The sequence below is a fragment of the Macaca nemestrina genome, chromosome 6 (assembly GCF_043159975.1).
Source record: "Macaca nemestrina isolate mMacNem1 chromosome 6, mMacNem.hap1, whole genome shotgun sequence".
NCBI classification, from domain to species: domain Eukaryota; kingdom Metazoa; phylum Chordata; class Mammalia; order Primates; family Cercopithecidae; genus Macaca; species Macaca nemestrina.
In genome coordinates this window covers 119,634,000-119,661,805 of record NC_092130.1, presented here as the reverse complement: position 1 = coordinate 119,661,805, position 27,806 = coordinate 119,634,000, and the positions used below count along the sequence as shown (strand labels likewise).

General features: G+C 42.7%; 1 protein-coding gene across 6 annotated transcripts in view; it reads left to right on the top strand.

The window, feature by feature from the left end:
- Nucleotides 1-27,806, top strand: part of LOC105499499 (interleukin 31 receptor A) — a 106,638-nt gene that overhangs the window by 52,214 nt on the left and 26,618 nt on the right. For 5 of the 6 annotated variants that reach the window (XR_011625017.1, XM_071098912.1, XM_071098910.1 and 2 more), the window contains 2 exons: nt 9,589-9,740; nt 25,193-25,358. Coding sequence is in view for 5 of the 6 variants with exons in the window: in XM_071098912.1 (XP_070955013.1) it covers nt 9,589-9,740; nt 25,193-25,358 (318 nt within the window). In the remaining variant the exon portion in view is untranslated. Of the gene's footprint in view, nt 1-769; nt 811-9,588; nt 9,741-25,192; nt 25,359-27,806 lie in introns of those variants that run through there. The other variant, XM_071098915.1, reaches the window with a different exon arrangement.

The window sequence follows — 27,806 nt, the reverse complement described above, 5'->3', positions numbered from 1 at the left end:
CTAGTGAAATTGCTGAGTCACATGGTAACTCAATGTTCAACTTTTGGTAGAACTGCTAAACTTTATCAAAGTGGCTGTGCCATTTAACATTCCCACTGGCAATTCATAAAGGTTATGATTTCTGCATACCCTCACCAACACTTGTTATTGTCCATCTTTTTATAATTATAGCCATCGTAGTAGGTGTGAAGTGATACCTTGTTATGGTTCTGATTTGTATTTATCCAATGTCCAATGATGTTGAACATTTTTCATGTGTTTATTGGCCATTTGTATATATTCTCTGGAGAAATGTTTATTCAAATCCTTTGCCTACTTATAATTGAGTTGTCTTTATTGTTGAATTTTAATAATTCTTTATATATTCTTGGCACAAGTTCCTTATCAGATATGTAATTTGCAAATATTTCCTCCCTGTTTGTGGGTTTTCTTTTACTTTTTACATGGTTAAGGTAGAAAAATATTTATATGAAGTCAAAAATGTATATTTTTTTTCTTTGATTGTTTGTACTTTAGGTGTCATATCTAAGAAACCATTGCCTAACCTGAGGTCAGAAAGATTTACTGCTGTAGTTTTTTTCTAAGAGTTTTAAAGTCTTAGTTCCTACATTTGAATTGTTGATCCATTTTGAGTTAATTTTTGTGTATGGTGTTAAATAGGGGTCTAACTTTATTCTTTTGCATGTGGATATCCAGTTATCCCAGAACCGTTTGTTGAAAAGATGACTTCTGCCCCTACACACCCCCCACCATGTTGTTGAATTGTCTTGGCACCCTTGTAAAAATCAATTCATTCACCATAAATGTAAGGTATTTTTCAGGGTTCTCAATTTTATTCCATTGAACTATATTTTTGTCATTAGGTCAATAGCATACTGTCTTGATTACTGTAGCCTAATGATAAATTTTGAAATTGGGAAAGTGGGTCCTCCAACTGTGTTCTTTTTCAAGATTATTTTAGCTGTTGGGTCCCTTGCATTTCCATATAAATTTTAGTATTAGCCTGTCAATTTCTGCAGAGAAGGCAGCTGCAATTTCAATACGGATACTGTAATCTTCAGAATATACAGTCTTCCAATCCATGAACATGGGATATCTTTCCATTTATTTAGGCTGCCTTCAGTTTCTTTCATTAATTTATTACAGTTTTCAGTGTAGAAGTCGTACACTTATTTGGTTCAATTTATTCCAAAGTACTATATTCTTTTAAATGCTATTGTAAATGGAATTGCTTTCTTAATTTATTTTCAGATTGTTCATTGTTAGTGTATATAAATACAATTGATTTTTGTATATTGATTTGGTCATTGGATGTTGAACCTGTTTATTGGTTCTAAAAGGTTTTTCAGGTGGATTCCTTAGGACTGTCTGTATACAAGGTAATGTCATCTGCAAACATAATTCTGTTTTTTTCTTTATGATCTGGATACATTTTATTTTTCTTGTCTAGTTGCTTTGTCTAGAACTTTTAGTATAGCATTGAATAAAAGTGTTGAAAGCAGACATCCTTTTCTTGTTCCTGATCTTAGGGGGAAAGCATCTAGTGTTTCATCATTTAAGTTTGATGTTAGCTATGGGTTTTGTAGATACCCATTGCATTGAGAAAATTTCCTTCCATTCATAGTTTGTTGAGTGTTTCCTTATCGTGAATAGGTGTGGGATCTTGTCACATGCCTTTTCTTTATCTGGTGGGATGGTCATGTGGTTTTGTCTTTTATTAAAATGGTGTCTTACATTGAATGATTTTCATAAGTTAAACAAACCTTGTATTTCTGTAATAAGTACCACTTAGTTGTGGTGTATAATTCTTTTTATATGTTGCTGAATTTGGATTCCTAGTTTTTTGTTGAGGATTTTTGCTTCTATATTCAACATGGATATGGTGTGTAACTTTCTTGTGATATCTTTGTTTTTGGTATCAGGGTAATATTGGCCTCATAGAATGAGCTAGTAAGTGTTTCCTCATCTTCTATTTTTTGGAAAAGTCTGTGAAAGACTAGTGTTAATTATTTTTAAATCTGTCATAGATTTCCTCAGTGAAGCCATTTATGCCTGGGCTTTCTTTGTGGGTAGTTTTTGACTTGGTTTCTTTATAAAACTTTTTTTAAGAACTCCCTTTGGAAGACACTCCACACTGTAAACATTGTTGTTAATTCACGGTGATGGGCCTGGAAAGGGACAAGATTATTTACTTTTTCTCAAAAACCTTATTATTATTTTTACTTTCTTAAAATAAGTGTATTATTACTTTAGCAATTAAAATATTAAAAAACAAATTCAGTTACAAAGAAAATGCAAAACAAAACAAACTTTCTAGTCCCTCTTTCAACCAGATTTAGTATCTATTTAAATATTCTGTAATTGGCACTGCTTAAAACTTTGAGGAGGAATTTTGGCCTAAATTGATACAATACTGGAATTACAAAATTAACCTCTGAAGAAACTCTGTTTTTATTATATGTTTCTAGGACCTGGCAAAGTGTTGCTAAGTACTAAGATTTTTTTTTTGGAATCCTTTAATAAAAGCATATAATATCAGAATAATAAGCATAATAATTTTATAATTTTTAGGTTAGTACAAAAGTAATTGTGGTTTTTGCCATTACTTTCACTAGAACTTTTCTAGTTTAAATTCAAGTGGATAGAACTATGACAGTACTTTTAAGAGCAATTAAAAATATTTTGGGCCAGGTGCGGTGGCTCATGCCTGTAATCTCAGCACTTTGGGAGGCCAAGGTGGGCGAATCATGAGGTCAATAGATTGAGACCATCCTGGCCAACATGGTGAAAGGCCGTCTATACTAAAAATACAAAAATTAGCTGGGCGTGGTGGTGCGCACCTATAGTCCCAGCTACTCAGGAGGCTGAGGTAGGAGAATCGCTTGAACTCGGGAGGCAGAGGTTGCAGTGAGCCAAGATCACACCACTGCACTCCAGCCTGGTGACAGAGTGAGATTCCATCTGTATATATATATATATATATATTTGATTTCTAATTGAAATATGTCCCCCCTACCCCCAGTTTACAGTGGTAATTTGCTTAAACCTTTTTTCACAGATAATGCCAGGGGTTACTTTGGTCCAGTCTCTGACACAAATTATTATAATTAGTGGTACCTAAATGAATAAACTTTTGCTATGTTTGATATGCATCAGTTTTTGACTTAAAATCTATTCTGTCTGATTTTAGTATGCCCACTCTGCTCTCTTTTGGTTACTATTTGCATGGAACATCTTTTTTCATCCTTTCACTTTCAATCTATTTGTATTTTCAGATCTAAAGTTAGTCTTTGTAGATAGCATATAGTTAGATCTTTTTTTTACATTTAAAAATTTTATCTTATTTTTTATAGAGACTTGCTATGTTACCCAGGCTAGTCTTGAACCCCCGGCCTCAAATGAACCCTCTGCTTTGGCCCCCCAAAATGTTGGGATTACCAGCATGAGCCTTTGTGCCCAGACAGTTGGATTTTTTTTTTTTTTTAATTATTTGCTAATCTGTGTATTTGGGCTAGAGAGTTTAACCTATTTACATTTAAAGTAATTATTGATAAGGAAGGACTTACTTTTGACATTTTAAAAGTTTTCTTTATATTTTATAGTTTTTTATTCCTCATTTTTTTCATTATTGTCTTCTTTTGTGTTTAGTTGATTTTTTATGGTGACATGTTTTGACTTCCTTTTGAGGATTTTCTGTAGATACTTTCTTTGAGAGTACCATGGGGACTACAAATAGCATCTAAAGTTGTAACAATCTAATTTGAAATGATATTAACTTAACTTCAATTGCATATAGAACTCTACTGCTACACAGCTTCATTCCCCACCTCCACTTTATGTCATTGATGTCACAAATTATATCTGTATCCATTGTATACCATAAAGCTGTAATTGTTTTTTATGCATTAATCTTTTAAATTCTTTGGAAAATTAAAAGAGGAATTATAAACCATAATTACAATAATACTAGCTTTTATATTTGCTCATGTATTTATACTAGAGATCTTTATATCTTCATCTGATTCCAAATCAATGTCTAGTGTCCTTTCATTTCTACCTGAAAGACTCCTTTTAGCATTCCTTATAGGGCAGGCCTATTGGTAATGAACTCTCTCAACTTTTATTTATCTTGGAATGTCTTAATTTCTCCCTCATTGTTGAAGAACAGTTTTGCCAGGTGTATAATTCTCATTTGACAATTCTTTTTCTCTTTCAGCACTTTAAATGTATTAGCCCACTGCCTTCTGGGCTCTAAGGTTTTTGCTGAGAAATTAGTTGATATTATTATTGAAGATCCATTGTATGTAATGAGTTGTATCTCTCTTGCTGCTTCCAAGAGACTGACTTTCTCTTTCTGGGGTTTGGTTGTAATGTGTCTTAGTGTGGGTCTCTTTGGGTTTATCCTACTTAGTATTCACTGGGATTCTTGGATTTGTAGATTTGTGTATTTCATCGAATCTGGGGACTTTTTAGCTAGTATTTCTTCAAATAATCTCTCCACCACTTCCTCTCTCTCTTCTCTTTCAGAAACTCCCAAAATGTGTTTATTGGTTGGCTTGATCCTGTTCCACAGGTCACTTAGACTCTGTTTATTTTTCCTTATTCTTTTTTCTTTCTGTTCCTGAGACTCAATACTTTCAGTTGTTCTATCTTCACCTTTACTGATTGTTTCTTATGCCTGCTTAAATTTACTGCTGAACCCCTGTAGTGAATTTATATTTCAGGTATTATGATTTTCAACTTCAGAGTTTTTGTTTGCTTCTTTTTTAAAAAAAATTTCTGTATCTTTGTTGATATTCTCATTTTGTTCATGTATCATTTTCCTGATTTCCTTTGGTTCTTTGTCCGTGTTTAACTTTAGCTCTTTGAACATATTTAAGATGTTCATTTTAGGGTCTTGGTCTAGAAATTCTGATTGCTGGGCTTCCTCAGGGACAGTTTCTGTGGTTTTATTTTGTTTACTTAAACGGGCCATGTTGTCCTGTTTCTTTGTATGCCTTGCAATTTTTGTTGTTGTTAAAAATTAGGCATTGGAAAAAACAGCTACCTCTTCAAGTCTTTGCAGACTGACTCTGTTCTGGGGCTGTTCTTCATAGATTTGTTGGGCTTACTCTGAGCCTAGGGATTAGCCCTAGGTGAAAACTTAAATCTTCTCAGTTCTTTTCTGAGTATACATCTTGCCTAGGTCTGGATGGTGCTTTCTCAGTCACACTATGTATACACACAGCTGCTTTTTTTCTTCGTTTTTTGAGACAGGGTCTGGCTCTGTTGCCCAGGCTGGAGTTCAGTGATGTCATCATAGCTCATTGCAACCTCCCCTTCCTGGTCTCAAGCCATTCTCTCACCTCAGCCTCCCAAGTAACTGGGACTAAGGTACACACCACACCCAGCTAATTTTTATATTTTTTTGTAGAGGTGGATTTCACCGTGTTGCCCAGGCCAGTTTCAAACTCCTGAGCTCAAGCGATCTGCTTGCCTCGGCCTTTCAAAGTGTTGGGATTACAGGTGTGAGATGCTGTGCCCGGCCATAGCTGCTTTTGAATGTCTTAATTTTCCAAAGAGTCTTACCCAGTTTCTCCTTATGATTTTATATAATTTATTGTATGTCTCCTTACATAATCTCTTGCCCCAGGCTTCCACGAATCCGTAGTCTCCCTGTAGCTTTTATGAGCACTGCCTGGCTCTTTTCCTCCCTAAGATTAAAGTTAGGCAAAACAGAGACCAGTCGTTTAGTCTGCCCTCCAACAGGCTGGAATGTAAATAAGTATTCTTTGTTCTCTCCAGTTGGTAGAAGGGAAATAAGAGCAGAGATGCCACCTTCTCCAAACCAAGACCACTGATGTTTCAGGCAGAGGGTGGGGCAAGGGCAAGTAAGACAGCCACAAAACTATTTTCCTGCCACTTTGAAGGTGACTTTTTCTTGATTTGGTGTTTATTATGGTTATAAACCTTGGGTTGATTTCCAGAGCTCCTACAAATTTAGTTCAGCCAGTGTGTGTCCCTTTTTTTTTTTTTTTTTCTGAGACAGAGTCTTGCTCTATCTCCCAGGCTGGAGTGCAGTGGCACAATCTCAGCTTACTGCAACCTCTGCTTCCCAGGTTCAAGTGATTCTCCTGCCTCAGCCTCCCAGGCAGCTGGGACTACAGGCACGCACCACTTTACGTGGCTAATTTTTGTATTTTTAGTAGAAACAGGGTTTCACCATGTTGGCCAGGATGGTCTTTTTCTCCTGACATTGTGATCCACCCGCCTTGGCCTCCCAAAGTGCTGGGATTACAGGCATGAGCCACCACTCTCGGCCCTGTCTTTTTTTTTTTTTTTTTTTTAAATCTTTTCATGGAAGAATAAGAACGTAGAGCTACCTAGTCTGCCATTTTGCTGATGTCACTTGATATAAATCAGTTCTTAATGAGATATTCTGAGAGCCATTTTTATTCAGAGGAGTAACTAATACTTTCTATCTTCTTGGTGACAGAGTGTTAGAGTTAAGTGGAACTACACTAGGTATTTGTGTTTATTCTGACTGGAGGTAGTTTAGTGTAATGAGTAAGGGCAGGAACTTTGGTGTGGATACAAATGAGCCTTAGATTGGCTTCTTATTAGAAAGTTATTTTCCCTTTTCCAATACCAGTTTTATCTTCTGTAGAATGAATATAATGAATGTTAGGTGGTTGAAAGGATTCAACAAAATGATTCACCTAAAAAAATACTTATCAAGTGCTCAATACATATCAATAATTTTATGGAAATATTTAATATGTTTATTGTATACAGCTCTACTTACTAGTGGCCACACGGATTGATGATCACCCTTTAGTCCAGGCATCAGTACAAATTATTTTTTGAGTAGCTAACAAGAGCTTTCTGAATATTTTTACCCAGTTAATGTTTTAAAGTCCATGTCTCTAAGTAGGGATTTTGCTTTCCAAAACTCTTCAAGAATTACAAAGACCCCATTCTCCATGATGTGATTATTTTACATTGCATAAAACAGCTCATATGCTCCATAAATATATACACCAATTACGTACTCACAAAAATTAAAAATTTTAAAAATTAAAAAAACAGTATTACAAAGACTGAAAAGATAATACTATTCAATTCTAGCCAGCAAGAGTGTGGTGAATGGGTATTCATACAATGTTGATGGAAACTGAAATTAGTATAACCTTTCTGGTAAGCAAAATGGCACTGTGTGACAGCAGCCCTAAAAACGGTCATGCCCTTTTACCCAGTCAGCTAGTGCTAAGGGGTCTAAGGAAACCATCAGAGATGTAAAGGGAAATTCAACTATCATCCATTTACTCATTCACTTAACAAATACTTGATACCTGCTAAATGTCAGGTGTTAATTCTAGACTCTGTGATCAAGTCCAGCCTTTGTCCTTAAGAAGTTTTAAATGAAAAATTAGAAACACTATTGTTAGTGGTGGAAGTTATCTGAGTTACCTGCAGCAAATCCAAATGGGTCTGCAGTAACCTCAGTTCTTGCCTCCTCAGAAGAAAGAATTCAACTGAGGGGCATAGGACAGAAGGAGAAACCGACACATGTTTTACAGCAGGAGTGGAAGTTTATTAAAAAGCTTTAGAGGCCGGGTGCAGTAGCTCACACCTGTAATCCCAGCACTTTGGGAGGCCAAGGTGGGCGGATCGTGAGGTCAGGAGATCGAGACCGTCCTGGCTGACACGGTAAAACCCTGTCCCTATTGAAAATACAAAAAAATAGCCAGACATGGTGGTGGGCGCCTGTAGTCCCAGCTACTTGGGAGACTGAGGGAGGATAATGGTGTGAACCTGGGAAGTGGAGCTCGTAGGGAGCCGAGATCGCGCCACTGCACTCCAGCCTGGGTGACAGAGCGAGACTCCATCTCAAAAAAAAAGAAAAAAAGAAAAGAAGTTTTAGAGCAGGAATGGAAAAAAGGTAAACAACCCTTGGAAGAGGGCTAAGTGGGCGTCTTGGCAGTCAGGTGCCCCATTTAACCTTGGACTTAGGGTTTTCCATGCTGGCCTACTTCTGGCATCTTGTGTCCCATTTCCCTTGATTCTTCCCTTACGGTGATCTGCCCACTTGCACGTTGGCCAGCTGGCACTTAGGAAGTGAGCATGCGCAGTGTGTTTACTGGAGTCGTACGCATGCTCACCTGAAGCGTTCTTCCCTTTTCCAATGGAATGCCCCCAGAAGCTCATATACCAGTTAAACTCTGCCATTTTGCCTCTTAATGCCCATGCTTGAGCCTACTCGCCCAATTCCTGAGTTTTTGTTTCGTTTTTTTTTTTTGAAACGGAGTCTCGCTGTGTCGCCCAGGCTGGAGTGCTGTGGTCCAATCTCAGCTCACTGCAGCCTCCACCTACTGGGTTCAAGTGATTTTCCTGCCTCAGCCTCCTGTAGCTGGGATTACAGGCACCTGCCACCACGCCTGGCTAATTTTTGTATTCTTAGTAGAGATGGGGTTTCACTGTGTTGGCCAGACTGATCTTGAACTCCTGACCTCTTGATCCGCCTGCCTCAGCCTCCCACAGTGCTGGGATTGTGAGCCACTGCGTCCAGCCCAATTCTTGAGATCTTATTTTGGAGCTGCCAATCACTAGTTACAGATGTTTTTATTTATTGGGAAACTGCCTTTCCCTGTTGCTGGCTGCAGCCAATTATTAGGTTTGCAAGGCAGCGTGACAACTGTCTGAGCATCACCTGATGGTCACCTGACTTTCCTGGTGGTGTGTAGGGGGAGCCCTCTCCTATCCTGCTCATGCCTGATTAGCTACCTACTGTAATACTGTGAATGTGCAATAATAGAACATAAGTCAAAAAATTATGTTAATCCTTAAAGTAGAATATTATGAACCTTAAAAATCATGTTTTGAAGAACTATTAATAGAAGGTGATATATGCTGATTGCATATTTTAAAAAAACAAAAGCTTTATTTAGCATATCAATTTTGTTTAAAAGATAATGCAAATAATTACGCAGAAAACAGCTGAAAGGAAATATACCAAAATGGTAATAAGGGTTATCTCTGGTTGGTGGGATAATGGATGATTTTTAGTTTTTCTTGGTATTTTCTACACTTAAAAAATGTTGTATAATGAGCATATGCTACTTTTATAACTAGAAAAATGCATATTTTCAAAGAGAGAAATTTGGGGCTAGAATGTTTGCAGTGTGGAAGGAAAATGAGAGTTATTTGATAGTGTTTATAGTGGGTATTCCATCATCCTGGAGGTCAAGGAAGGAGAGGCCTAGGGGAGGTGAGAGTAAATAAGAGAGACAGCCTATTTTCTGGTTCTGTGGTCTCTTTTTACCTCCTTTCTGCTTGGCATAGCATATGATGACCCAATCAATAAGAGGCTGATTTGTTGAAAAATCACAGGAATGCATCCTTTTTTCACTGGGTATTCCTTTTTCAGAGGTGTTGGGGTTGGGGGTGGGGGCGACATTCCTTTTGTACTACCTTGCAAATGCCATCTGCATTCATATAGCAGACCACAAAGCACTATCATTTCCTTTCTAAGGTTTTTTCTTTTTTCAATTTTGGATGGATGCTGTTAGCAAATTCTTATCTTTTTGCAAATATGATTTTTATTTTCAGCGAAAACTGAACCACCTGAGATTTTCAGTGTGAAACCAGTTTTGGGCATCAAACGAATGATTCGGATTGAATGGATAAAGCCTGAGTTGGCACCTGTTTCATCTGATTTAAAATATGCACTTCGATTCAGGACAGTCAATAGTACCAGCTGGGTAAGTTATGCCGTTATAATAATGTTCCTATTAGAGGCCCAGAGGAAAAGAATCATTGACAACTATTGTTGACCTGGAATCATTATTTCACTTTTTACATTGAAAATAGAAGAGAGACACTAGGAAGTATTTCTCTTCCTAGTGTTCCATTTTTCCTTCTGGACCTTTTAGATTGGAAGAGTGTTCTACAATAGGCATTTTTGCCTTCTGAGCACAGGGACACAATAAAGAGTGAGAAATTTACTTCTGCATTATATCCAAGTTTGCGTCTGGCTGTGTGGCTACCAGAGAGTCTATGGTTTGGCCATTTTATTTTTTATTTTTCTGACCCTTTATAAAATCATGAGGTATAACATACATTTGGAAAGGTGAACAAAACATAAATATTGCATTTAACAAATTACTAAGTCAGTGCTCATGTAGAAACCACTGCAGTCAAGAACAGAACATCTCCAGGATGCCAGAGCCCTCTGCTTGCCCTTTGCTCGTGACCTCCGTGAGAGCTAACTATTGCCCTGATTTTCATGGTAATCTTCTTTGCTTTCATTTTTTACCATTTAAGCCTGCATCACTGAAGAACATAGTTTAAAAGACTATGCCCTCTTTCCTTGAGCCCTCCTCCTTCATCCTGAAGGAGCGCCCAGTAGAAATAGAGGAGCATATAAAGGGAATCCATACATTTTGTATTTTCTAATGTTTGGCTTCTCTCTCTCAATATTGTGCTTTTAAGACTTATTCATGCTATATAATGCTGTAGTTTATAAATCTTCATTGCTGTGTGGTATTGTTATGCCCAGACCGTTTATTCCCCGAAGAAGACCACCAGAGTCCAGAGTCAAAGCTAAGCAGCAAGGATCTTTATTACAGGTTCGAACCTGGAACTCTCCCTCGCTCGTGAAACGAGACGGGCAGGAGAGCTCCCCCACTCAGCTCCGAACAATGTTATATAGTCTAAGAAAAGTGGGCATAGAGTTATTATACAAATCAGATATATGATTGGCTAGTGTTTGAACAAGGCGATTTGGCTAACTATGATTGGTTCCTGCCATTTCTGATATTTTGGTTCAAACTTTGAGGCGGGAGAGCAGGTTATGGCAGCAAGAGTTTATCTTACTTAAACACATCTTGTGACCTTGCCTCAGAACTTACAAAATCTCTGGTATGTGCAAAACAAAATCTCTGGTACGTGCAGAAAACCAGGTACTCACAGAACTTACGAAATCTCTGGTATGTGCGAAGATTAGAGAGCAGAACAAGGGTGTAGCGGGTGGGGGGCAGGTACACATCTATCTTTGTGTCCTTTCATTTCTCCCTTCTCATAAGTAACTGGATGTCCAATCTTGGATTTCCAGAGTCATATAATATAGCCTCACTTTCTGGGTGCAGGAGAGGCTGGTGATGGCTACGGAGGACCATTAGTTGGATGGTATCAAACCTTTCTCTGACAAATTGTAAAATTTTATTTACCACACAGGGGCCTATAGTGAATAGAAGTAGTAAAGACATTAGGGGGCCTAAAAGGGGTGCCAGAAGGGAAAACATTGAAGAGCTCCACCAATTGTTAGCGGCTGTAGTGAATTGTTGCTTTTTCATTTCTAAGCTTAGTTCGTGTAGGCGTTGGACTCTTTCCTCAACTAACCCTGACTCATTTATATAGAAACAGCATTCTTCTTTGAGGAACATACAGGTACCTCCTTTCTCAGCCGTGAGTAAGTCTAAGGCTCTGCGGTTTTGAAGGGTGACCTGTGCTAGGGAGGTGAGCTGCCGCTGAAGGGAGGCTAGGGAATAGGCGGAGTCTTCCATAGCAACAGAGAATTGTTGTAACAGCTTGTCGTTTTCTATCATGGAGTGTTGTAGGGCCCCTCCTGCTAACCCCACTGCAACGACAGAGGTGGTTAAGGATATTCCGGCAATTAGTGGTAGAAAAACTGCTCGTCTATGTCGCGCAGTTTTAGTTGGGGCGGTCCCTGCCCAGCCTATGAACTCTGCCGGGGTTAGCAGGGTCAGTCGGGGAACTAGGGTAACAGGGATACACAACTGTCCGTCAGAGATGCTTTTGGACAGAGTTTTTAACAGAGTCATATTACACCAGAAGAACACACCAGGGGGAGCATATATGGGACTATTAGGGTATGTAGCCGATTGGTTACAGAGGCTGTTGCTAAATGCCGAATAACAATAGGGGTATTTCTCTTGGTATGGGTCACGGTACAGGGCTACATCGGGTATCGTGACTATCGATGAGTTAAAACCTGTATAGTTTGTGGGAGGGGAGGATAGAGGAACAGCCGTTAATGGTGGTCTTCCTAGGGTTGCACACATAAAGCAAGAGGACAGGTCGCCTAAACCAGTGAGGTTGGCGAATGCTAGCCCTTCCCGTAATAGAGTTAGCCAGGAGAAGGGCTGCAAGTCTTGTGATAGCTTGGTTTCTTGCCTGTGGATTTGTGTGTGGATTAAGGGTTGAATCTGGACTAGACTTCTCCACAGATATAAATGGCTACTGGGCCAGGTACTAGTTGATGAGTAATATACTCCCCCATGTTGTGGGGTTGTCCACCGAGAGTCCCATGGGTCTCTAATTATCCAAGTGTAAGTGACGGGAGACTCAGTTTTGTAAAAATACCACCCTTGTTGTTCTCTCCAGTATCGGACAGAGTGCGTCTTACAGTAGCTATATGGGCAACCTGCACTCTGGTGCCACCAATAATTTTTACAATTATATTCAGTTTGATCATATTCAAAACAGATCATGGGTATTGCTGGTTGGGCAATCTGGAACCTAGTGAAATTGAGGTAAACTATAGTATTATACCCTGAGGGGGGGCAGTCTGCGCTAGCTAGCAGTTTACCCGCTTGGGGGGTTTCCCCGGGGTGAGTTTTGTTCTCATAGAGCCAGAACCTCCAGACATAGGGATTAGACGGCGCAGCAGTGAGGAGAGTCAGATGCATAAGGCATAAAAGCATAGGTAAGCTAGACATGGTTACGGCTATGGGGATGACGGCGCAGGGTTAGCTTTAAGGGATTGTTCTTAGCTTTGTCTACAGTCCATGTAACCGGTGCTCCAGACGGCTCGAGAAGGTCGGATGTTGGGTCCACTGGTTTGACGTGTGTGTAGTGGATCCATGAAGTGATGCCTTCTACTTTGAGAGCAGTGGGAGTAGTCATGAGTACTTGCAGTGGTCCTTTCCACCTGGGTTGAAGAGTTTCTTGCCGGTGGCGCTTGACTAGGACCCAGTCTCCCGGCTGGAACGGATGAGGCGTCGGCGGAGGTCCTGCCTCGTACAGTTCTCGTAGTCTGGGCCAAATTTCCTGGTGAATTTTCTGTAAGGCTTGTAAGGAGAACAGGAGCTCAGAGACATTTTCAGTTTCAGGTTTGAGTAAGTCATCTTTTAGACTGGGGACCAGGGGTGGGGGTCTGCCATACATGATTTCATATGGTGTGAGGCCCAGTCTGTAAGGGGTATTTCGGGCCTGGAACAGAGCGTAGGGGAGAAGTACTACCCAATTAGCGCCAGTCTCCATGGTCAATTTAGTTAAGGTCTCCTTCAGAGTCCGATTCATCCTTTCTACCTGTCCTGAGCTTTGGGGCCTATAAGCACAATGTAATTTCCAATTTGCCCCTAAAATGGAAGCCAAATCCTGACTTACCTTAGCAACGAAGGCTGGTCCATTGTCTGACCTTATTTGGACGGGAAAGCCATACCTGGGGAGGATTTCTTCCAAAATTTTCTTTGCTACAACCTGAGCAGTTTCTCTCTTAGTTGGGAACGCTTCTGTCCATCCTGAAAAAGTATCTACAAAGACAAGTAAGTACTGATACCTATATTTTCCAGGCTTTATCTCAGTAAAGTCTATTTCCTAATAGATACCAGGCCTAGTTCCTCTACACCTAATTCCTGCGGTGGTCTGGGTTTGGGGGCAAGCGTTGTTTAGTTGGCAGGCTTTGCAATTTGTTGTGACATCGCTGGCCAGTTCAGCTATGCGCCTGATTCTAAACTTGGCGTGCCTGATTAAGTCCATCATTCACCGGGCACCCAGGTGGGTTGTCCGGTGGATGTGTTCCAACACCTGCCGTCCTAATTTTTCTGGTAGGATGGTTTGGTCATTTATATCAGTCCACCACCCATTTTTAACCTGTTTTAGGGGAAGCGTGTTCATCCATTCGCGATCCTGTTCGGTATAGTCGGGAAAACATGGCAAATTTCGCGGGCCAGGATCGGGGAGCTGGAGCGCGAGGAGCTGACTGGGAGCTTTTGCTATGCTCCTTGCGGTTTGGTCGGCTAAGAAGTTGCCTCGAGCAATTGGCGTAGTTGGTTTCTGATGCCCAGGGCAATGTACGATAGCCAATTTCTTTGGTTTCCACAAAGCAGTTAATAGAGCTAGGATCTCTTGCTTGTTTTTTATTTCTTTGCCTTCGGCTGTTAATAGTCCCCTTTCTCTGTAGATGGCCCCATGTATGTGCGCAGTAGCGAAAGCATAGCGGCTATCCGTGTATACTGTTAGTTTTTTCTCTGCCCCTAGGGTGAGGGCCTGTGTAAGGGCTATCAGTTCGGCTCTTTGGGCCGATGTCCCTGGAGGCAAGGGTTCCGCCCAGATTACCTCAGTCTCTGACGTTACAGCCGCTCCTGCATACCGCTGGCCTTGGTGGACATAGCTGCTGCCATCAGTGAACCAGGTGAGTTCTGTGTCGGGGAGCGGACGATCTTGCAGGTCCTCCCGCACCCCATGCACCTGAGCCAGTATCTCAGTGCACTCATGGGACGGGGCGTCCAAGTCTGGATTTGGCAGCAGTGAAGCAGGGTTTAAAGAGGTTGGGGGCAGAAAAGTTATTCTGAGGGGGTTTAACAGCAGTCCTTGATAGTGGGTGAGCCGGGCGTTACTCATCCATCGGTCCGGCGGCTGCCGGAGGACGCCTTCAATGGCATGCGGGGTTATAACGCGCAACTCTTGCCCCATGATAAGTTTATCAGCGTCTCGGACCATTAGGGCGGTCGCCGCGATTATCCGGAGGCAGGGTGGCCAGCCAGCAGCCACTGAATCTAATTTTTTTGACAAATAGGCAACTGGCCTCTGCCAGGGGCCTAGGTACTGTGTTAACACGGCTTTTGCAACACCCTTACTTTCATCCACGTATAAGTGGAAGGGCTTGGAGACATCAGGAAGCCCCAGCGCGGGGGCTGATAACAAGGCAGTTTTGATTTGCTGAAAGGCCAGCTCAGCCTCTTCTGTCCAATTGAAGGGCTGCCGTTCCTTTGTTGCCTGGTATAGGGGCTTGGCTAACTCAGCAAATCTGGGTATCCATAACCTACAGAACCCTGCCGACCCCAGGAATTCTCTCACTTGCCGTGTTGACTGGGGTCTAGGGATGCGTAGGACTGTTTCCTTTCGGGCTTTGGTTAGCCAGCGTTGCCCCCCTTTTAATAGGTACCCCAGATAAGTTACCTCCGACTTGCAGATCTGAGCCTTTGTTGCTGAGGCTCGGTAGCCTAGCTCCCCCAGAGTCTTCAGGAGGTCCTCAGTCCCTCGAACACAAGTTTCCGGGGACCTGGCCGCTATTAAGAGATCATCAACATATTGCAAAAGAGTTATTTCAGGGTGTTGCCGCCGGTACTCACCCAGATCTTCATGAAGGGCTTCATCGAACAGGGTTGGCGAGTTCTTGAACCCTTGTGGCAGTCTGGTCCATGTTAGCTGACCGTTGATGCCCCTCTCAGGATCCGTCCATTGAAATGCAAAGAGTTCTTGACTTTTGGGAGCCAGAGGAAGGCTGAAGAAAGCATCTTTTAGATCAAGAACGGTATACCACTGTTTTTTGGGATGTAAGGCACTCAGAAGGGTGTATGGATTGGGCACAGTGGGATGTATGTCCATGACCCTTTTATTAACTTCTCTTAAATCCTGTACTGGCCTGTAGTCCGTACTGTTGGGTTTACGAACAGGTAACAGTGGAGTATTCCAGGATGAGTGGCAAGCCCGTAGGACTCCCTGGTCTAGGAGTCAGCGGATATGGGGCGTAATTCCTTCTCTTGCCTCCAGGGGCATAGGATATTGCCGAACCCGAACCGGGTCCGTCCCTGGCTTAACTTCCACAAATATGGCAGGTCGATGTTTAGCTAGCCCCAAGCCCCCAGTTTCTGCCCACGCTTCAGGGAAACGCTGGAGCCAGGAGTCAATTCCCTGATCGGGGGGCTTTTGCTCTTGATGGAGTCGGTACTCATCTTCTAAGGTGACAGTCAGGATAGATATTGGCCTGTTTTGGGAATCAGTTATCTTGGGCCCTTCTGGCTCAAAGTGGATTTGGGCCCCCATCTTTGTCAGCAAGTCCCTCCCTAGTAGAGGGCAGGGGCTCTCTGGGATGACTAGGAAGGAATGGGAGACTTTTCCCGTTCCTAAGTCTACAGTCCTCTGGGTTGTCCAGGGGTATTTTTTGATGCCTGTGGCCCCGTGCACCCAGGATGTTTTCTTAGACATTTTTCCAATTGGTTTGGTTAGGACTGAGCGTTCCGCCCCAGTATCGACCAAGAAGCGAACTGGGGACCCCTCCACTTGCAAAGTTACCCTGGGTTCGGGGAGGGGGTCCGAACCCCGTCCTCCCTAGTCAGAGTCCTGGGTAATGAGTACGGAGGTAGGGTTAGCTGGTCTCCGTTTCTTTGGGCAGTCTTTAATCCAGTGGCCACGTTCCTTGCAATAAGCACACTGATCTTTTTCTAATCCTTGCCTAGGGCCTTGCTTTTTCTGCTTTCTGTTTTGGCCATTTCCTGCCTGGGGGAAAGCTGCTACTAAGACTTTGGTCATTTCTTTGGTTGCCTTGAACTGTTTTTCTTCTGGAGTATCCTTATTATTATAAACTCGCTGGGCCATCTGAAGGAGGTCCTGAATCTGCTTTCCCTCTAAACCTTCTAATTTCTGGAGTTTTCTTTTAATATCTGGTGTTGCCTGGTTTACAAAGGACATTACTACCGCTGCCTGATTTTCCGGTGCTTCCGGGTCCATAGGGGTAAACTGTCTGAAGGCTTCCATTAATCTCTCTAAATACACAGCGGGGCTTTCTGTCTTACCTTGTAACACAGAATATACTTTAGCCAAATTGGTGGGCTTGCGAGCTGCAGCCCGGAGACCCGCCATTAGAGTCTGGCGATAAATGAGCAGTTGTCCCCTACCTTCTGCCGTGTTGTAGTCCTATCTGGGCCGGGTCAAAGGGAAAGCCGCATTAATGAGGTCAGGATTTGCAGTTGGCTGGCCGTCATCTCCTGGAACCAGCTTTCTGGCCTCAACTTGGATTCTTTCCCGCTCCTCCGTTGTGAACAGGATTCGGAGGAGCTGTTGACAGTCATCCCAGGTCGGCTGGTGAGTAAACATGACACTGTCTAACAACGAGGTTAGATCTTTGGGATTATCTGAGAACCGAGCATTTTGGGACTTCCAATTGTATAAATCACTGGTGGAAAAAGGCCAATACATGAGACGGGAGAGCCCGGTATCATCGAGCGATCCTATTTCTCTGAGAGGCAGGGCTACATTGGAGTCAGGGAGTCGGGAAGCTTGGTCCCGCTGTACGCGGCCTCGTGTTCGGCCGGCCGGCCCCCCCAGGTTACTTTCGCTCTCGGCTGCTTCCGCTTCTCGGTTTCCCTCTACAGAAGCACCACCCTGGGGGACTGGGTCCTGCGGGATAAGGTGCGGATATGGTGGGGGAAATGTGGGTTCTAACGTTAGGGGGTCCTGGCTGTCCGGCAGCACAGGGGCCGAGGGAGCAGAGGGAGTCTTTTGTCTTGTAGGTCGCGTTACTAGGACTTTGCAGGGCTCAGGGATGAATGGAGTTATCCAGGGTGGTGGGTTTTCTACAAGATCCTGCCACACTAGAATATAAGGAATTTGATCAGGATGTCCTGACTGCCCTGGCAGGAAAATCTTAGTTTTTACCTTAGTAATAATAGAGAGACAGAAAGTTCCTTCGGAGGGCCACCCTACGCCGAAAGAGGGCCACTCCGAACGGCAGAAAGTAACTAGCTTTCCCTTCTTTAGTTCCACGCTTAAGTTACGCCCCCGAGCCTTCACATCCTTAAAATTGGTAACAAGGAGTGAGAGCGGCGTGCTCTGGTTGTTGCCCATCTTTGGACTGCTCCTACAAAGAGAAGGGGGGACGAAAATGAGTGTGAAGCAGAGGGGAGTATCCGACAGGTCCGGTCCTGGAAGGGGAAGAAAAGGTTTTATGTTTCGTTTTGGGCTTACACTTAACACTTAACAATAACGGACAGACAGTAATAACGATGAGCATTCGCGAGCGCGTGTTGGACTTCCGACCTGAGTCAGACGGGGCAACCAAGGATGGAGGCCCCCAGATGGGCACTGGGGAACGTCTCCCACCAGCCCTGAGTGGCTGTCTTCTAGCGTGTCCGCCAAGACCGTGCCACTTACAGAACAGACCAATACAGATTACAGATTACGGATTTCGCGAAATTTCAGGGAGACAGACAGAGACAAAGACAGAGACAGTGACAAAGCCGGCTTACCTACAGATTAAGATCCGTTGACTTGGGGGTCTGGTGGGCTTGGGGGAAATCCCGGACGAGCCCCCATTTGTTATGCCTATACCGTTTATTCCCCGAAGAAGACCACCAGAGTCCAGAGTCAAAGCTAATCAGCAAGGATCTTTATTACAGGTTCGAACCTGGAACTCTCCCTCGCTCGTGAAACGAGACGGGCAGGAGAGCTCCCCCACTCAGCTCCGAACAATGTTATATAGTCTAAGAAAAGTGGGCATAGAGTTATTATACAAATCAGATATATGATTGGCTAGTGTTTGAACAAGGCGATTTGGCTAACTATGATTGGTTCCTGCCATTTCTGATATTTTGGTTCAAACTTTGAGGCGGGAGAGCAGGTTTATGGCAGCAAGAGTTTATCTTACTTAAACACGTCTTGTGACCTTGCCTCAGAACTTACAAAATCTCTGGTATGTGCAAAACAAAATCTCTGGTACGTGCAGAAAACCAGGTACTCACAGAACTTACAAAATCTCTGGTATGTGCAAAGATTAGAGAGCAGAACAAGGGTGTAGCGGGTGGGGGGCAGGTACACATCTATCTTTGTGTCCTTTCAGTATCCCATAGTCTGAACATGATGGAATGGTGACTTTAATTTGCATTTACTTGACTTTTAATGAAGTTACACACCTTTTCATATGTTTATTGGCCCTTTGGATTCCTTCTTCTGGAAGTGCTGATTTAAGCCTTTTGCATGTTTTCTCTATTGGCTGGTCTGCCTGATTTTTCAACTGCTTTGTAGGCATTCCTTATATATTCTGTTTATGAGTCTTATTTGCTACGTGTATGGCACACATCTTTCACTATGTGGCATGACGTTTCACTCTCTTAATGGTGACTTTTGAGGAACAGTCACTTAATTTTAATATGGTTAAATTTTATCTGTCTTTATCTTTATGCTTATGCCTTTTGTGTCTTAGGAAATGTTTTCTTACCTCAAAGTTCAGAAAATATTCTGCAGTTTCCATCAATGCAGCCTGAAATTGTATCACCTTTTTGTAATCATCTCATATTTATTGCCTTTTTATAAATTTTAGACAGGGTCTCACTCCGTTACCCAGGCTGGAGTGCAGTGGTGTGATCGCAGCTCATTGCAGCCTTGAACTCTTGGACTCAGATGATCCTCCTGCCTCAGCCTTTCGAGTAGCTGAAACTACAGGCATGTGCCACCATGCCTGGCTGATTTTTAATTTGTTTTTGTAGTGTTGCCCAAGTTGGTCTTGAGCTCTTGGTCTTAAGTGATCCTCCTCCCTCAGCCTCCCAAAGTGCTGAGATTACAGGTGTGAGCCATCATGAGCAGCCACATTATTGACTTCTAATCAACTATTGGCTAATTAAACCTTTAAGACTTTTTACCTCCTGAAGACTTGCTAGTAAAACATACCTCTACTATCTTATCGTTTGTTGATTTTTAACCTAAGTTCAGGTGTTTTATTTATTCTTATTGAATTTCTTCATGTTGGTCTTATCTATCATTCCAGCCTATTTAGAATCCTGTTTGGTCCAAAACTTATGATTAACTTTTTACTTTTTAACTTTTCAGTATCTCCAGATTTGATAACACTTCCTTCTATACCTTTATCTAATTATTAATAAAAATGGTGACTACATCAGAGCCCTGTGGTAAACCAGTAGAAACCATCCAGAGGATCAACCCTTCTTTTGGATATGGTCATTTATTCAGGGTTCTATGAATATACCTAATTACCACTATCATCATTCAGGCTACTTTTTTTTATCTTGTCCAGGAGGCTATCATGCGACCCTTTCCCTTGTGGAAACCCATAGACACCCTATTTACTGCAGCATCGTCTCCTTGTCTGGAACTCTTCCAGTAAAGCATTATTTGTCCTATTGATGCAGAATTTTTGAGCCTTAGATCAGCTAAATCCGGGTTCTTGTGTCACCAAGAAAAATTAGGCACGCGGACACATTGAAGGGTGAGGAGAGAGGAATTTATTGGGTGAAAAGGAAACGAGGAAAAAACTCTCAGCAAAGCAAGATGGGCTCCTACTAACAGGCTATCATCTCACAGATTGAATACCAGGCCACCATACAGGAGCTGAAGAGTCCAGGCTCCTTCTCCCTGCACAAGGTGTGAACTTCCCGTGGCTCCACCCCATTCTCCCAGTGCACAGACGGATCCCCAGTCCATTGTGGGTATGCGTGGACAAGACCCTGGGCAGCTTTCCCCATCTGCACAAAAGCATCTGATGTAAACACTTGTGGGGCGGGTCGGAGATTCTCTGGGAACCCCCCTTATCTGCCTTCTGCCTCTATCACTATGTTCAGAGAGATGGTAGTGGCCACTTCTCCCCCCAGCTTCCTTTCTAAGCCAGCTCTGGAACCATTCTCTTTGAACCTGCCTACGTGGAACATTAGATTCAATAATCGTAGTTTGGGGAACCCCTAAGTGGGGCAGTCCCTGGTACAGCACAAGCTCCTCTTCATACCACATGTCATGGTCTCCGTGAACCTGAGAAACTTCTGGGATAATCTACTGGCTATAAACCCTTAATTCCTTCTATTTGACGAGCTCAGAGTCACTACAGCTGCTGGGATAGGATTCAACAAGAAAAATAAACCAGGACTAGAGTCCCTCTGGAAAATTACTATACCACATACAACACTAAGTGAGGGCAACAAGTATAAACTACCCAACCCTTGGCAGCCTGTACGCTGTCTCTTTGACAAACTCACCTACATCTGTACTCTTCTACATCTGCTTCCTTCCTTCCAGTCCCCAAGGTAAAGTGTCCTGCCTCCTGTTTTCCTAGAGGATGCAGGAAGGAAGGTGGAAGTCTGTACTACTCTTTCTCTCTCCTTGGATTTCTTTCTTTCTTTCTTTCTTTCTTTTGTTTTGAGATGGAGTTTCACTCTTGTTGCCCAGGCTGGAGTGAATGGCTGAATGGCACAATCTTGGCTCACTGCAACCTCCACCTCCGGGGTTCAAGTGATTCTCCTGCTTCAGCCTCCCAAGTAGCTGGAATTACAGGCTTGTGCCACCACACCCGGTTAATTTTTTGTATTTTGAGTAGAGATGGGGTTTCACCATGTTGGTCAGGCTGGTCTCAAACTCCTGACCTCAGGTGATCCACCTGCCTCGGCCTCCCAAAGTGTTGGGATTATGGGTGTGAGCCACCATGCCTGGTCTTCTCCTTAGCTTTCAAATACATGCAGTTATCCTCAGTTGTAATCCCAGCTAAACCCAACTCAGCTCTTCCCAACCTTCTATCAAAGATTTCCATTGTTGATGGAAAAGGGTCCAAATTGTTAACCCTGTGAGACCTGGCTTCTACTGACCCCTTCACGCTCTCTCTCTTGCCTCTCTGGTCATTCTGAATTGCTTGTTTCCCTTGCATCATGTTCTCTCACTCTTTCTGTGCCTCTTCCTAGAACACCCTCTGCTTTTGCATCTCTTCTCCTACCCCAGTTTCTTCACCTTTCAGAACTCAGGACTGACATATTTCCTTCTGAGGACCTGGGCCTGGTCCCTCCTCTGCATGCTTCTGTCATTGCACTTAACAACAACGCATTTCAACTTTCTCTTCCAGTTAGACTGTAAGTTCTTCAAATGCAGGAATCTTTGCTTTCATCTGTTTTCCCTTTGCCTGGTACATGCCTGTGCTCAATAAATATTTGTTTAAGTGTAGCCGTGTAAAACTAATGCTAAAATTCCAACATGTCCATATAACAAGACCCATATTTGTATGATATGTGAGTAACAAAGAGCTTCCTTATACTCCAAATTATTGAATCCTTGCAAATATCCTGTAATTGAGGCCTTGCTATCCCCATTTTTGCAGATTAGGATATTAAGATGTTGAAAACTTAAATGATCTATTCAAGATCACAGGGCTTGTCAGTTGCAAACCTAAGCTCAGGTTTTCTGTCTCCCAGGTTTGCCATCCATGTGACCATACCTCAGCAGCCTCCAGATTCTTTTGTGGCCCTAGTTTAAAGGGTTTGCACCTTTATATAATAAAGCCATGTGAGCCTCTTAGAAAGGGATCTCAAAACTGTTTTAAGAATTTGATGTATGGACTGGGTGCAGTGGCTCACGCCTGTAATCCCAGCACTTTGGGAGGCTGAGGCGGGTGGGTAATTGAGGTCAGGAGTTAGGGACCAGCCTGGCCAACATGGTGAAACCCTGTCTGTACTAAAAATACAAAAAAATTAGCCAGATGTGGCTGGGCGCGGTGGCTCATGCCTGTAATCCCAACACTTTGGGAGGCCAAGGCGGGCGGATCACAAGGTCAGGAGATCGAGACTATCCTGGCCAACACAGTGAAACCCTGTCTCTACTAAAAATACAAAAAATTAGCCGGGCATGGTGGCAGGTGCCTGTAGGCCCAGCTACATGGAAGGCTGAGGCAGGAGAATGGCAAGAACCCAGGAGGCGGAGCTTGCAGTGAGCCGAGATCACTGCACGCCAGCCTGGGTGACACAGTGAGACCCTGTCTCAAAAAAAAAAAAAATTAGCTGGGCATGGTTGTGCGGACCTGTAGCCCCAGTTACTGGGGAGGCTGAGGCAGGAGAATCGCTTGAACCCAGGAGGCAGAGGTTGCAGTTAGCCAAGATCGTGCCACTGCACTCCAGCCTGGGCAACAGAGTGAGAAACACATACACACACACACACACACACACACACACACACACACACACACACATATACACACACACAGAATTTGATTTAGGTTTTGTATCAGAACTTCTGACTCATCTATTAAGACAAACACTTTGGGTGAGTTAGGATTTGGCACAAAGCATAGATTGTTAACAATGAACCTGATGAAGCTAATTAGTGTTTTGGTAGGGTTCCATTGCCTGTGCAGAGTCGGGGAAGCTTTAGATCTAAGCCTGTATATAAAGGATCAGTTGATAGAGGATCTTGGCTGGACAAAATAACAAAGTAAAGGAGCCTTACAGGCACCTTGTTTAAAAGACTGAGCAGTGGTTTCATCTCCTCTGAGGCTCAGGCTGGGAGGAAGAGGCTTCCGTGGCTACATTAGGCAGAACTTTCTGAGCATGAACATGGTAAGAACCACCACACAGGCTGAGCATGTGCCAAGGGTACAAAAAAGCAGGAGGAAAAATTGAAAGATTAGAAAGAATATTATGTATTTTTTAAAGTGTGAAAAGTAGAATAGAGCTTTATTAGACTTCCTTACACTTGCTGTATGGATTAGTATTTGTATTTTAAATCACGTATGGAGGGCACCATGTGGTTGGGCCTTTCCTGGCAGTCTTAATCCTTTTCTAACTGGATCCCTAACTAACAACAGGTTGTCCCAAGTTATGCTCCCCACAACCCTAGTCTGCCGTCACAGCATCTCCAGGGCCTGTTTGAAGAGGATGCTCAGGGAACCTGGGATTTAGCCCCCAAAGTGTCATTGCCTCTTCTTGTTCCACCCCCATCTCACCAGACTGGGAGTTCCAAAGTCCATCTGCAGTTGTCAGCTTTCTGCCATAGACACATATCCTCCTTCTGCCCAATTTCCTTAAAGCACAGGAGCTGCAATTAGGTACTAATTCTCACAGCTGGGACATAGATGTAGTAGTATCAGGACTTCCTTCTCTTGCAGGATCCCATGGGACTATGCTGTGTGCATAGTAGTTAAATAGACATGTCTATTAGTGCAGTTTATTTAATTAATTAATTTATTAATTAATTTATTTATTTAGAGACAGAGTCTCTCTCTGTAGCCCAGGCTGGGGTGCAATGGTGCGATCTCGGCTCACTGCAAGCTCCACCTCCCAGGTTCATACCATTCTCCTGCCTCAGCCTCCCGAGTAGCTGGGATTACAAGTGCCCACCACCACGCCCGGCTAATTTTTTTTTTTTTTTTGTATTTTTAGTAGAGACGGGGTTTCACCATGTTAGCCAGGATGGTCTCAATCTCCTGACCTCGTGATCCGCCCACCTCAGCCTCCCAAAGTGCTGGGATTACAGGTGTGAGCCACTGTGCCCAGCCAGTGAAGGTTATTTTTTATTAATCAGCTCAAAATAAGCTATATAAACCTTTAGGTTTTGGGTTTTATAACTTTAGGTTTATAAAGCTTATATTGAGCTAAATGTTTATATTGAACTAAAGGTTTATATTGCAGCAACAATGACTGTGTTCAGAAAAGGAATAACTAAATGTTTAGTTTCTCTTGGAGAGCTGAGTCCCAGAAATTGCATAAAGCAACATCTTCACTTTACCAATCAGAAGCTGACATCTAGAGAAAAGAACTGATTTATTTACCTCTTCCCTCCCCAAGAGAGTATCAAAATCAGTTTATACATTCAGGCTGTTGAGACTTTCAGCAGCTTGACTGGTCACCCAAAGACCAATGCTTTGAAATGAAAGATTTGGGTAAAATGAAAAAGCCTAGGAGTGAAGAAATCTATGTTCCAGTCCTATTCTGCAGATCTTCTAACTTTCATTTAAATGGTTATTTAACTTTCCTGGGTCTCATGCATGACGTGAGTGCAGCTAAGGTCTCTGTTCCTGCAGTTCCATGAGGCAGTATCTCTAGGTGTTGGAGTCACCTCCTAGGCTCAGGTTGCCCTGGATCTTGAGGCTTGCATCTTCTAGAACAGCAAGCAGCAGAGCTCTGCTCATTCAGACAGGCCAGAGGCAGGAATCTCTGCCCCATAAGCTTAGATACAGGAAATGGGGAGGGAGGTGGTGGTTCACGGAGATGTTCATATCTATGTAGGTACCAATTGTTCCCAGGCACATATGAAAGTCTGTTAATGAAAATGATGTATTTTAAAATTTGATTTAGAGTGTTACTAGTTCTAAAAATGTAAGAGTAAAGAGTAGTAGTTCTAAAAATGTAAAACCTGGGTAGTGAAGAGGAAAATGGGAGGATAACATGTGTGGTCTCCATTTCAGTTTAGAACTGTCTCTGTCTTGTAGATGGAAGTCAACTTCGCTAAGAACCGTAAAGATACAAACCAAACCTACAACCTTATGGGGCTGCAGGCTTTTACAGAGTATGTCGTAGCTCTGCGATGTGCGGTCAAGGAGTCAAAGTTCTGGAGTGACTGGAGCCAAGAAAAAATGGGAATGACTGAGGAAGAAGGCAAGCTGCTCCCTGCGATTCCCTTCCTGTCTGCTCTGGCGTAGGGCTGCTTTGGGCTAGACTTGGTGGGGTTTGTCAAGTGTCCTGGTTGGGAATCATGGAATCTCATGACCCCAGGGGGCCCCTGTACCCTCCAAGAGTGAGCCTGCACAACTTTGTGCCTCAAAGGCAAAGGGTCACATTTTAATACTCATAAGATTCTTGTACTATACATGAAAGGGTATCATTTGTTTTGTTTTGTTTTGTTTTTGAGATGGACTCTCGCTCTGTCACCCAGGATGGAGTGCAGTGGTGTGATCTCATCTCACTGCCACCACCACCTCCCGGGTTCAAGAAATTCTTGTGCCTCAGACTCCCAAGTAGCTGGGATTATAGGGGCCCACCACCACACCCGGCTAATTTTTGTATTTTTTGTAGAGACGTGCTATCACCATGTTGGCCAGGCTAGTCTTGAACTCCTGACCTCAGGTGATCCGCCCAGCTTGGCCTCCCAAAGTGCTGGGATTACAGGCGTGAGCCACTGCGCCCCGCCAGTATCATATCATTTGAAGGTATCCTGTGATAAATTAAAGATATATATTGTGAACCCTGGAGCTACTACTCAAAATAAAGGTGTAACTAATACAAAAAAAAAAAAATCACATCTTTAATGACAGTGAGGAAAGGAAAGAGGCGTGGATTGCTGGTTGATCAAGCGCTTACTAAGTGTCAGTATGGTCATTAAGAGCAATGCTTCCCGTCAGTGGGCTTGGCTTGAATCCCAAGCCAGGTATCTTTGGGCAAGACACCTAATCTCTCAGTCCATTCTCAGAAGTTTCCTCACATTTGTTCCCCTTTTCTATATTGAAATATAATATGTAAGTTAAGTTTGTAGTACTACCTATTTTTTTAGCATTATTTTAAAGATTAAATGAAATAATGTGTTTAGCCCATAGTAGATATTCACTAACTGCTAGATTTCCTATTCTTATTATTTATCCTACTATTATTATTTTTAATCCTCCTAAAAGCACAATAAAATATGTAGAGTCATTCCCATTTTGGAAATGAGGAAACTGAGTTTCAGAGATGCTAATAAATGGCTCAGGGTCACTCAGCTTGTGTTACTTTTCTCAAGAGTCTTGCCCAGAGTCTGACCCTCAGTAGGTGATCAATAAATGTGTGATGAATGTATCAGTTTTCTATTGCTGCTGTAACAATACAAATTTAGTGGCTTAATGCAACACAAATGTATTCTTTCATAGCTCTGGAAGTCAGATGTCCAAAATCAGTTTCACTGGGCTAAAGTAAAGATGTCAGCAGGGTTGTTTCCTTCTGAGACTCTGAGTGGAGAATCTGTTTCCTTGCCTTTTCCAGCTTCTAGTGGCTGCCTGTATTCTTTCTTGTGGTCCTTCCTCCATCTATAAAACTTATCCCCCCATCATCACATCACCTTTCCCCGCTCTTGTGTGTCAGACCTCTTTGCCTCCCTCTTATAAGGACTTTTGTGATCACAGTTAGGACCCACCTGGCTAATCCAAGATAATGTCCCCATCTCAAGATCCTTAACTTAATCACATCTGCAAAGTGCCTTTTACCATATAAGGAAACATTTACACGTTCCAGGGATTTGGACGAGATATTTTGGGGCCATTTTTCAGCCTAACACAGTAAATGAATGATTAATTGGATACACACCCAGTGATGGCCACACTTCTTCTGAATTATGGACAAGAAATTTTAAAATGCCCACCCTTCTAACCTTCCTCTGAGGCTTTAACCTTATTTATTTATAAGGGATGTGAGTTTTAGAATATGAATTCCCCCATTGCCATGATTTAAGGCCTCATGATTTCAGGTGGTTTAGGGATACCCATATTGTAATAGAAAATGAGATTTCAGTCTCATACCCAAGTTGCAGACTAGTCTCAGATAACATCTGGGGTCAACTTCTGTGCTACCTCATCCACACAATAATGATTTGTTCCTTTGGATCCTGGTTGAGTTTCCAGTATTAACACTAGTATTAACAGATGTTTGGTGCATTCACCCCTATGGTCAGATGTCTGGAACCAATCTGATGCCTTCTGAATGTTGTGTTCCCCACCAGAGATGTTCATGCAGTATCACTCAGCAAATAGCTCTCTTCCTTTGCCTCACTCTTCAGCAGGCAAGCTGATGATTAAGTGCTCCCTTGGGTGCCGTTGTGTTTTACCTAGCTCTTCCCCTGCCATGGCTGTCACTCTTCTCTCTAGTGACCTCCTGGTGCCATCGTGGCTCAGAGTCTCAAGCTCCTCACAGACCAGCCAGTCCCTTGTGTCAGTTTTCTCAGCTTGTTTTGCTGCCAAAAACAAGATGTACTATTTCATCTGATTTATTAGTTCAGCTAACTTGATTTAATTAGCAAACACCAGATGCTGGTGTTACCTATGCCTTTTGCTAATTAAACCAAATCAACACTTACTTATC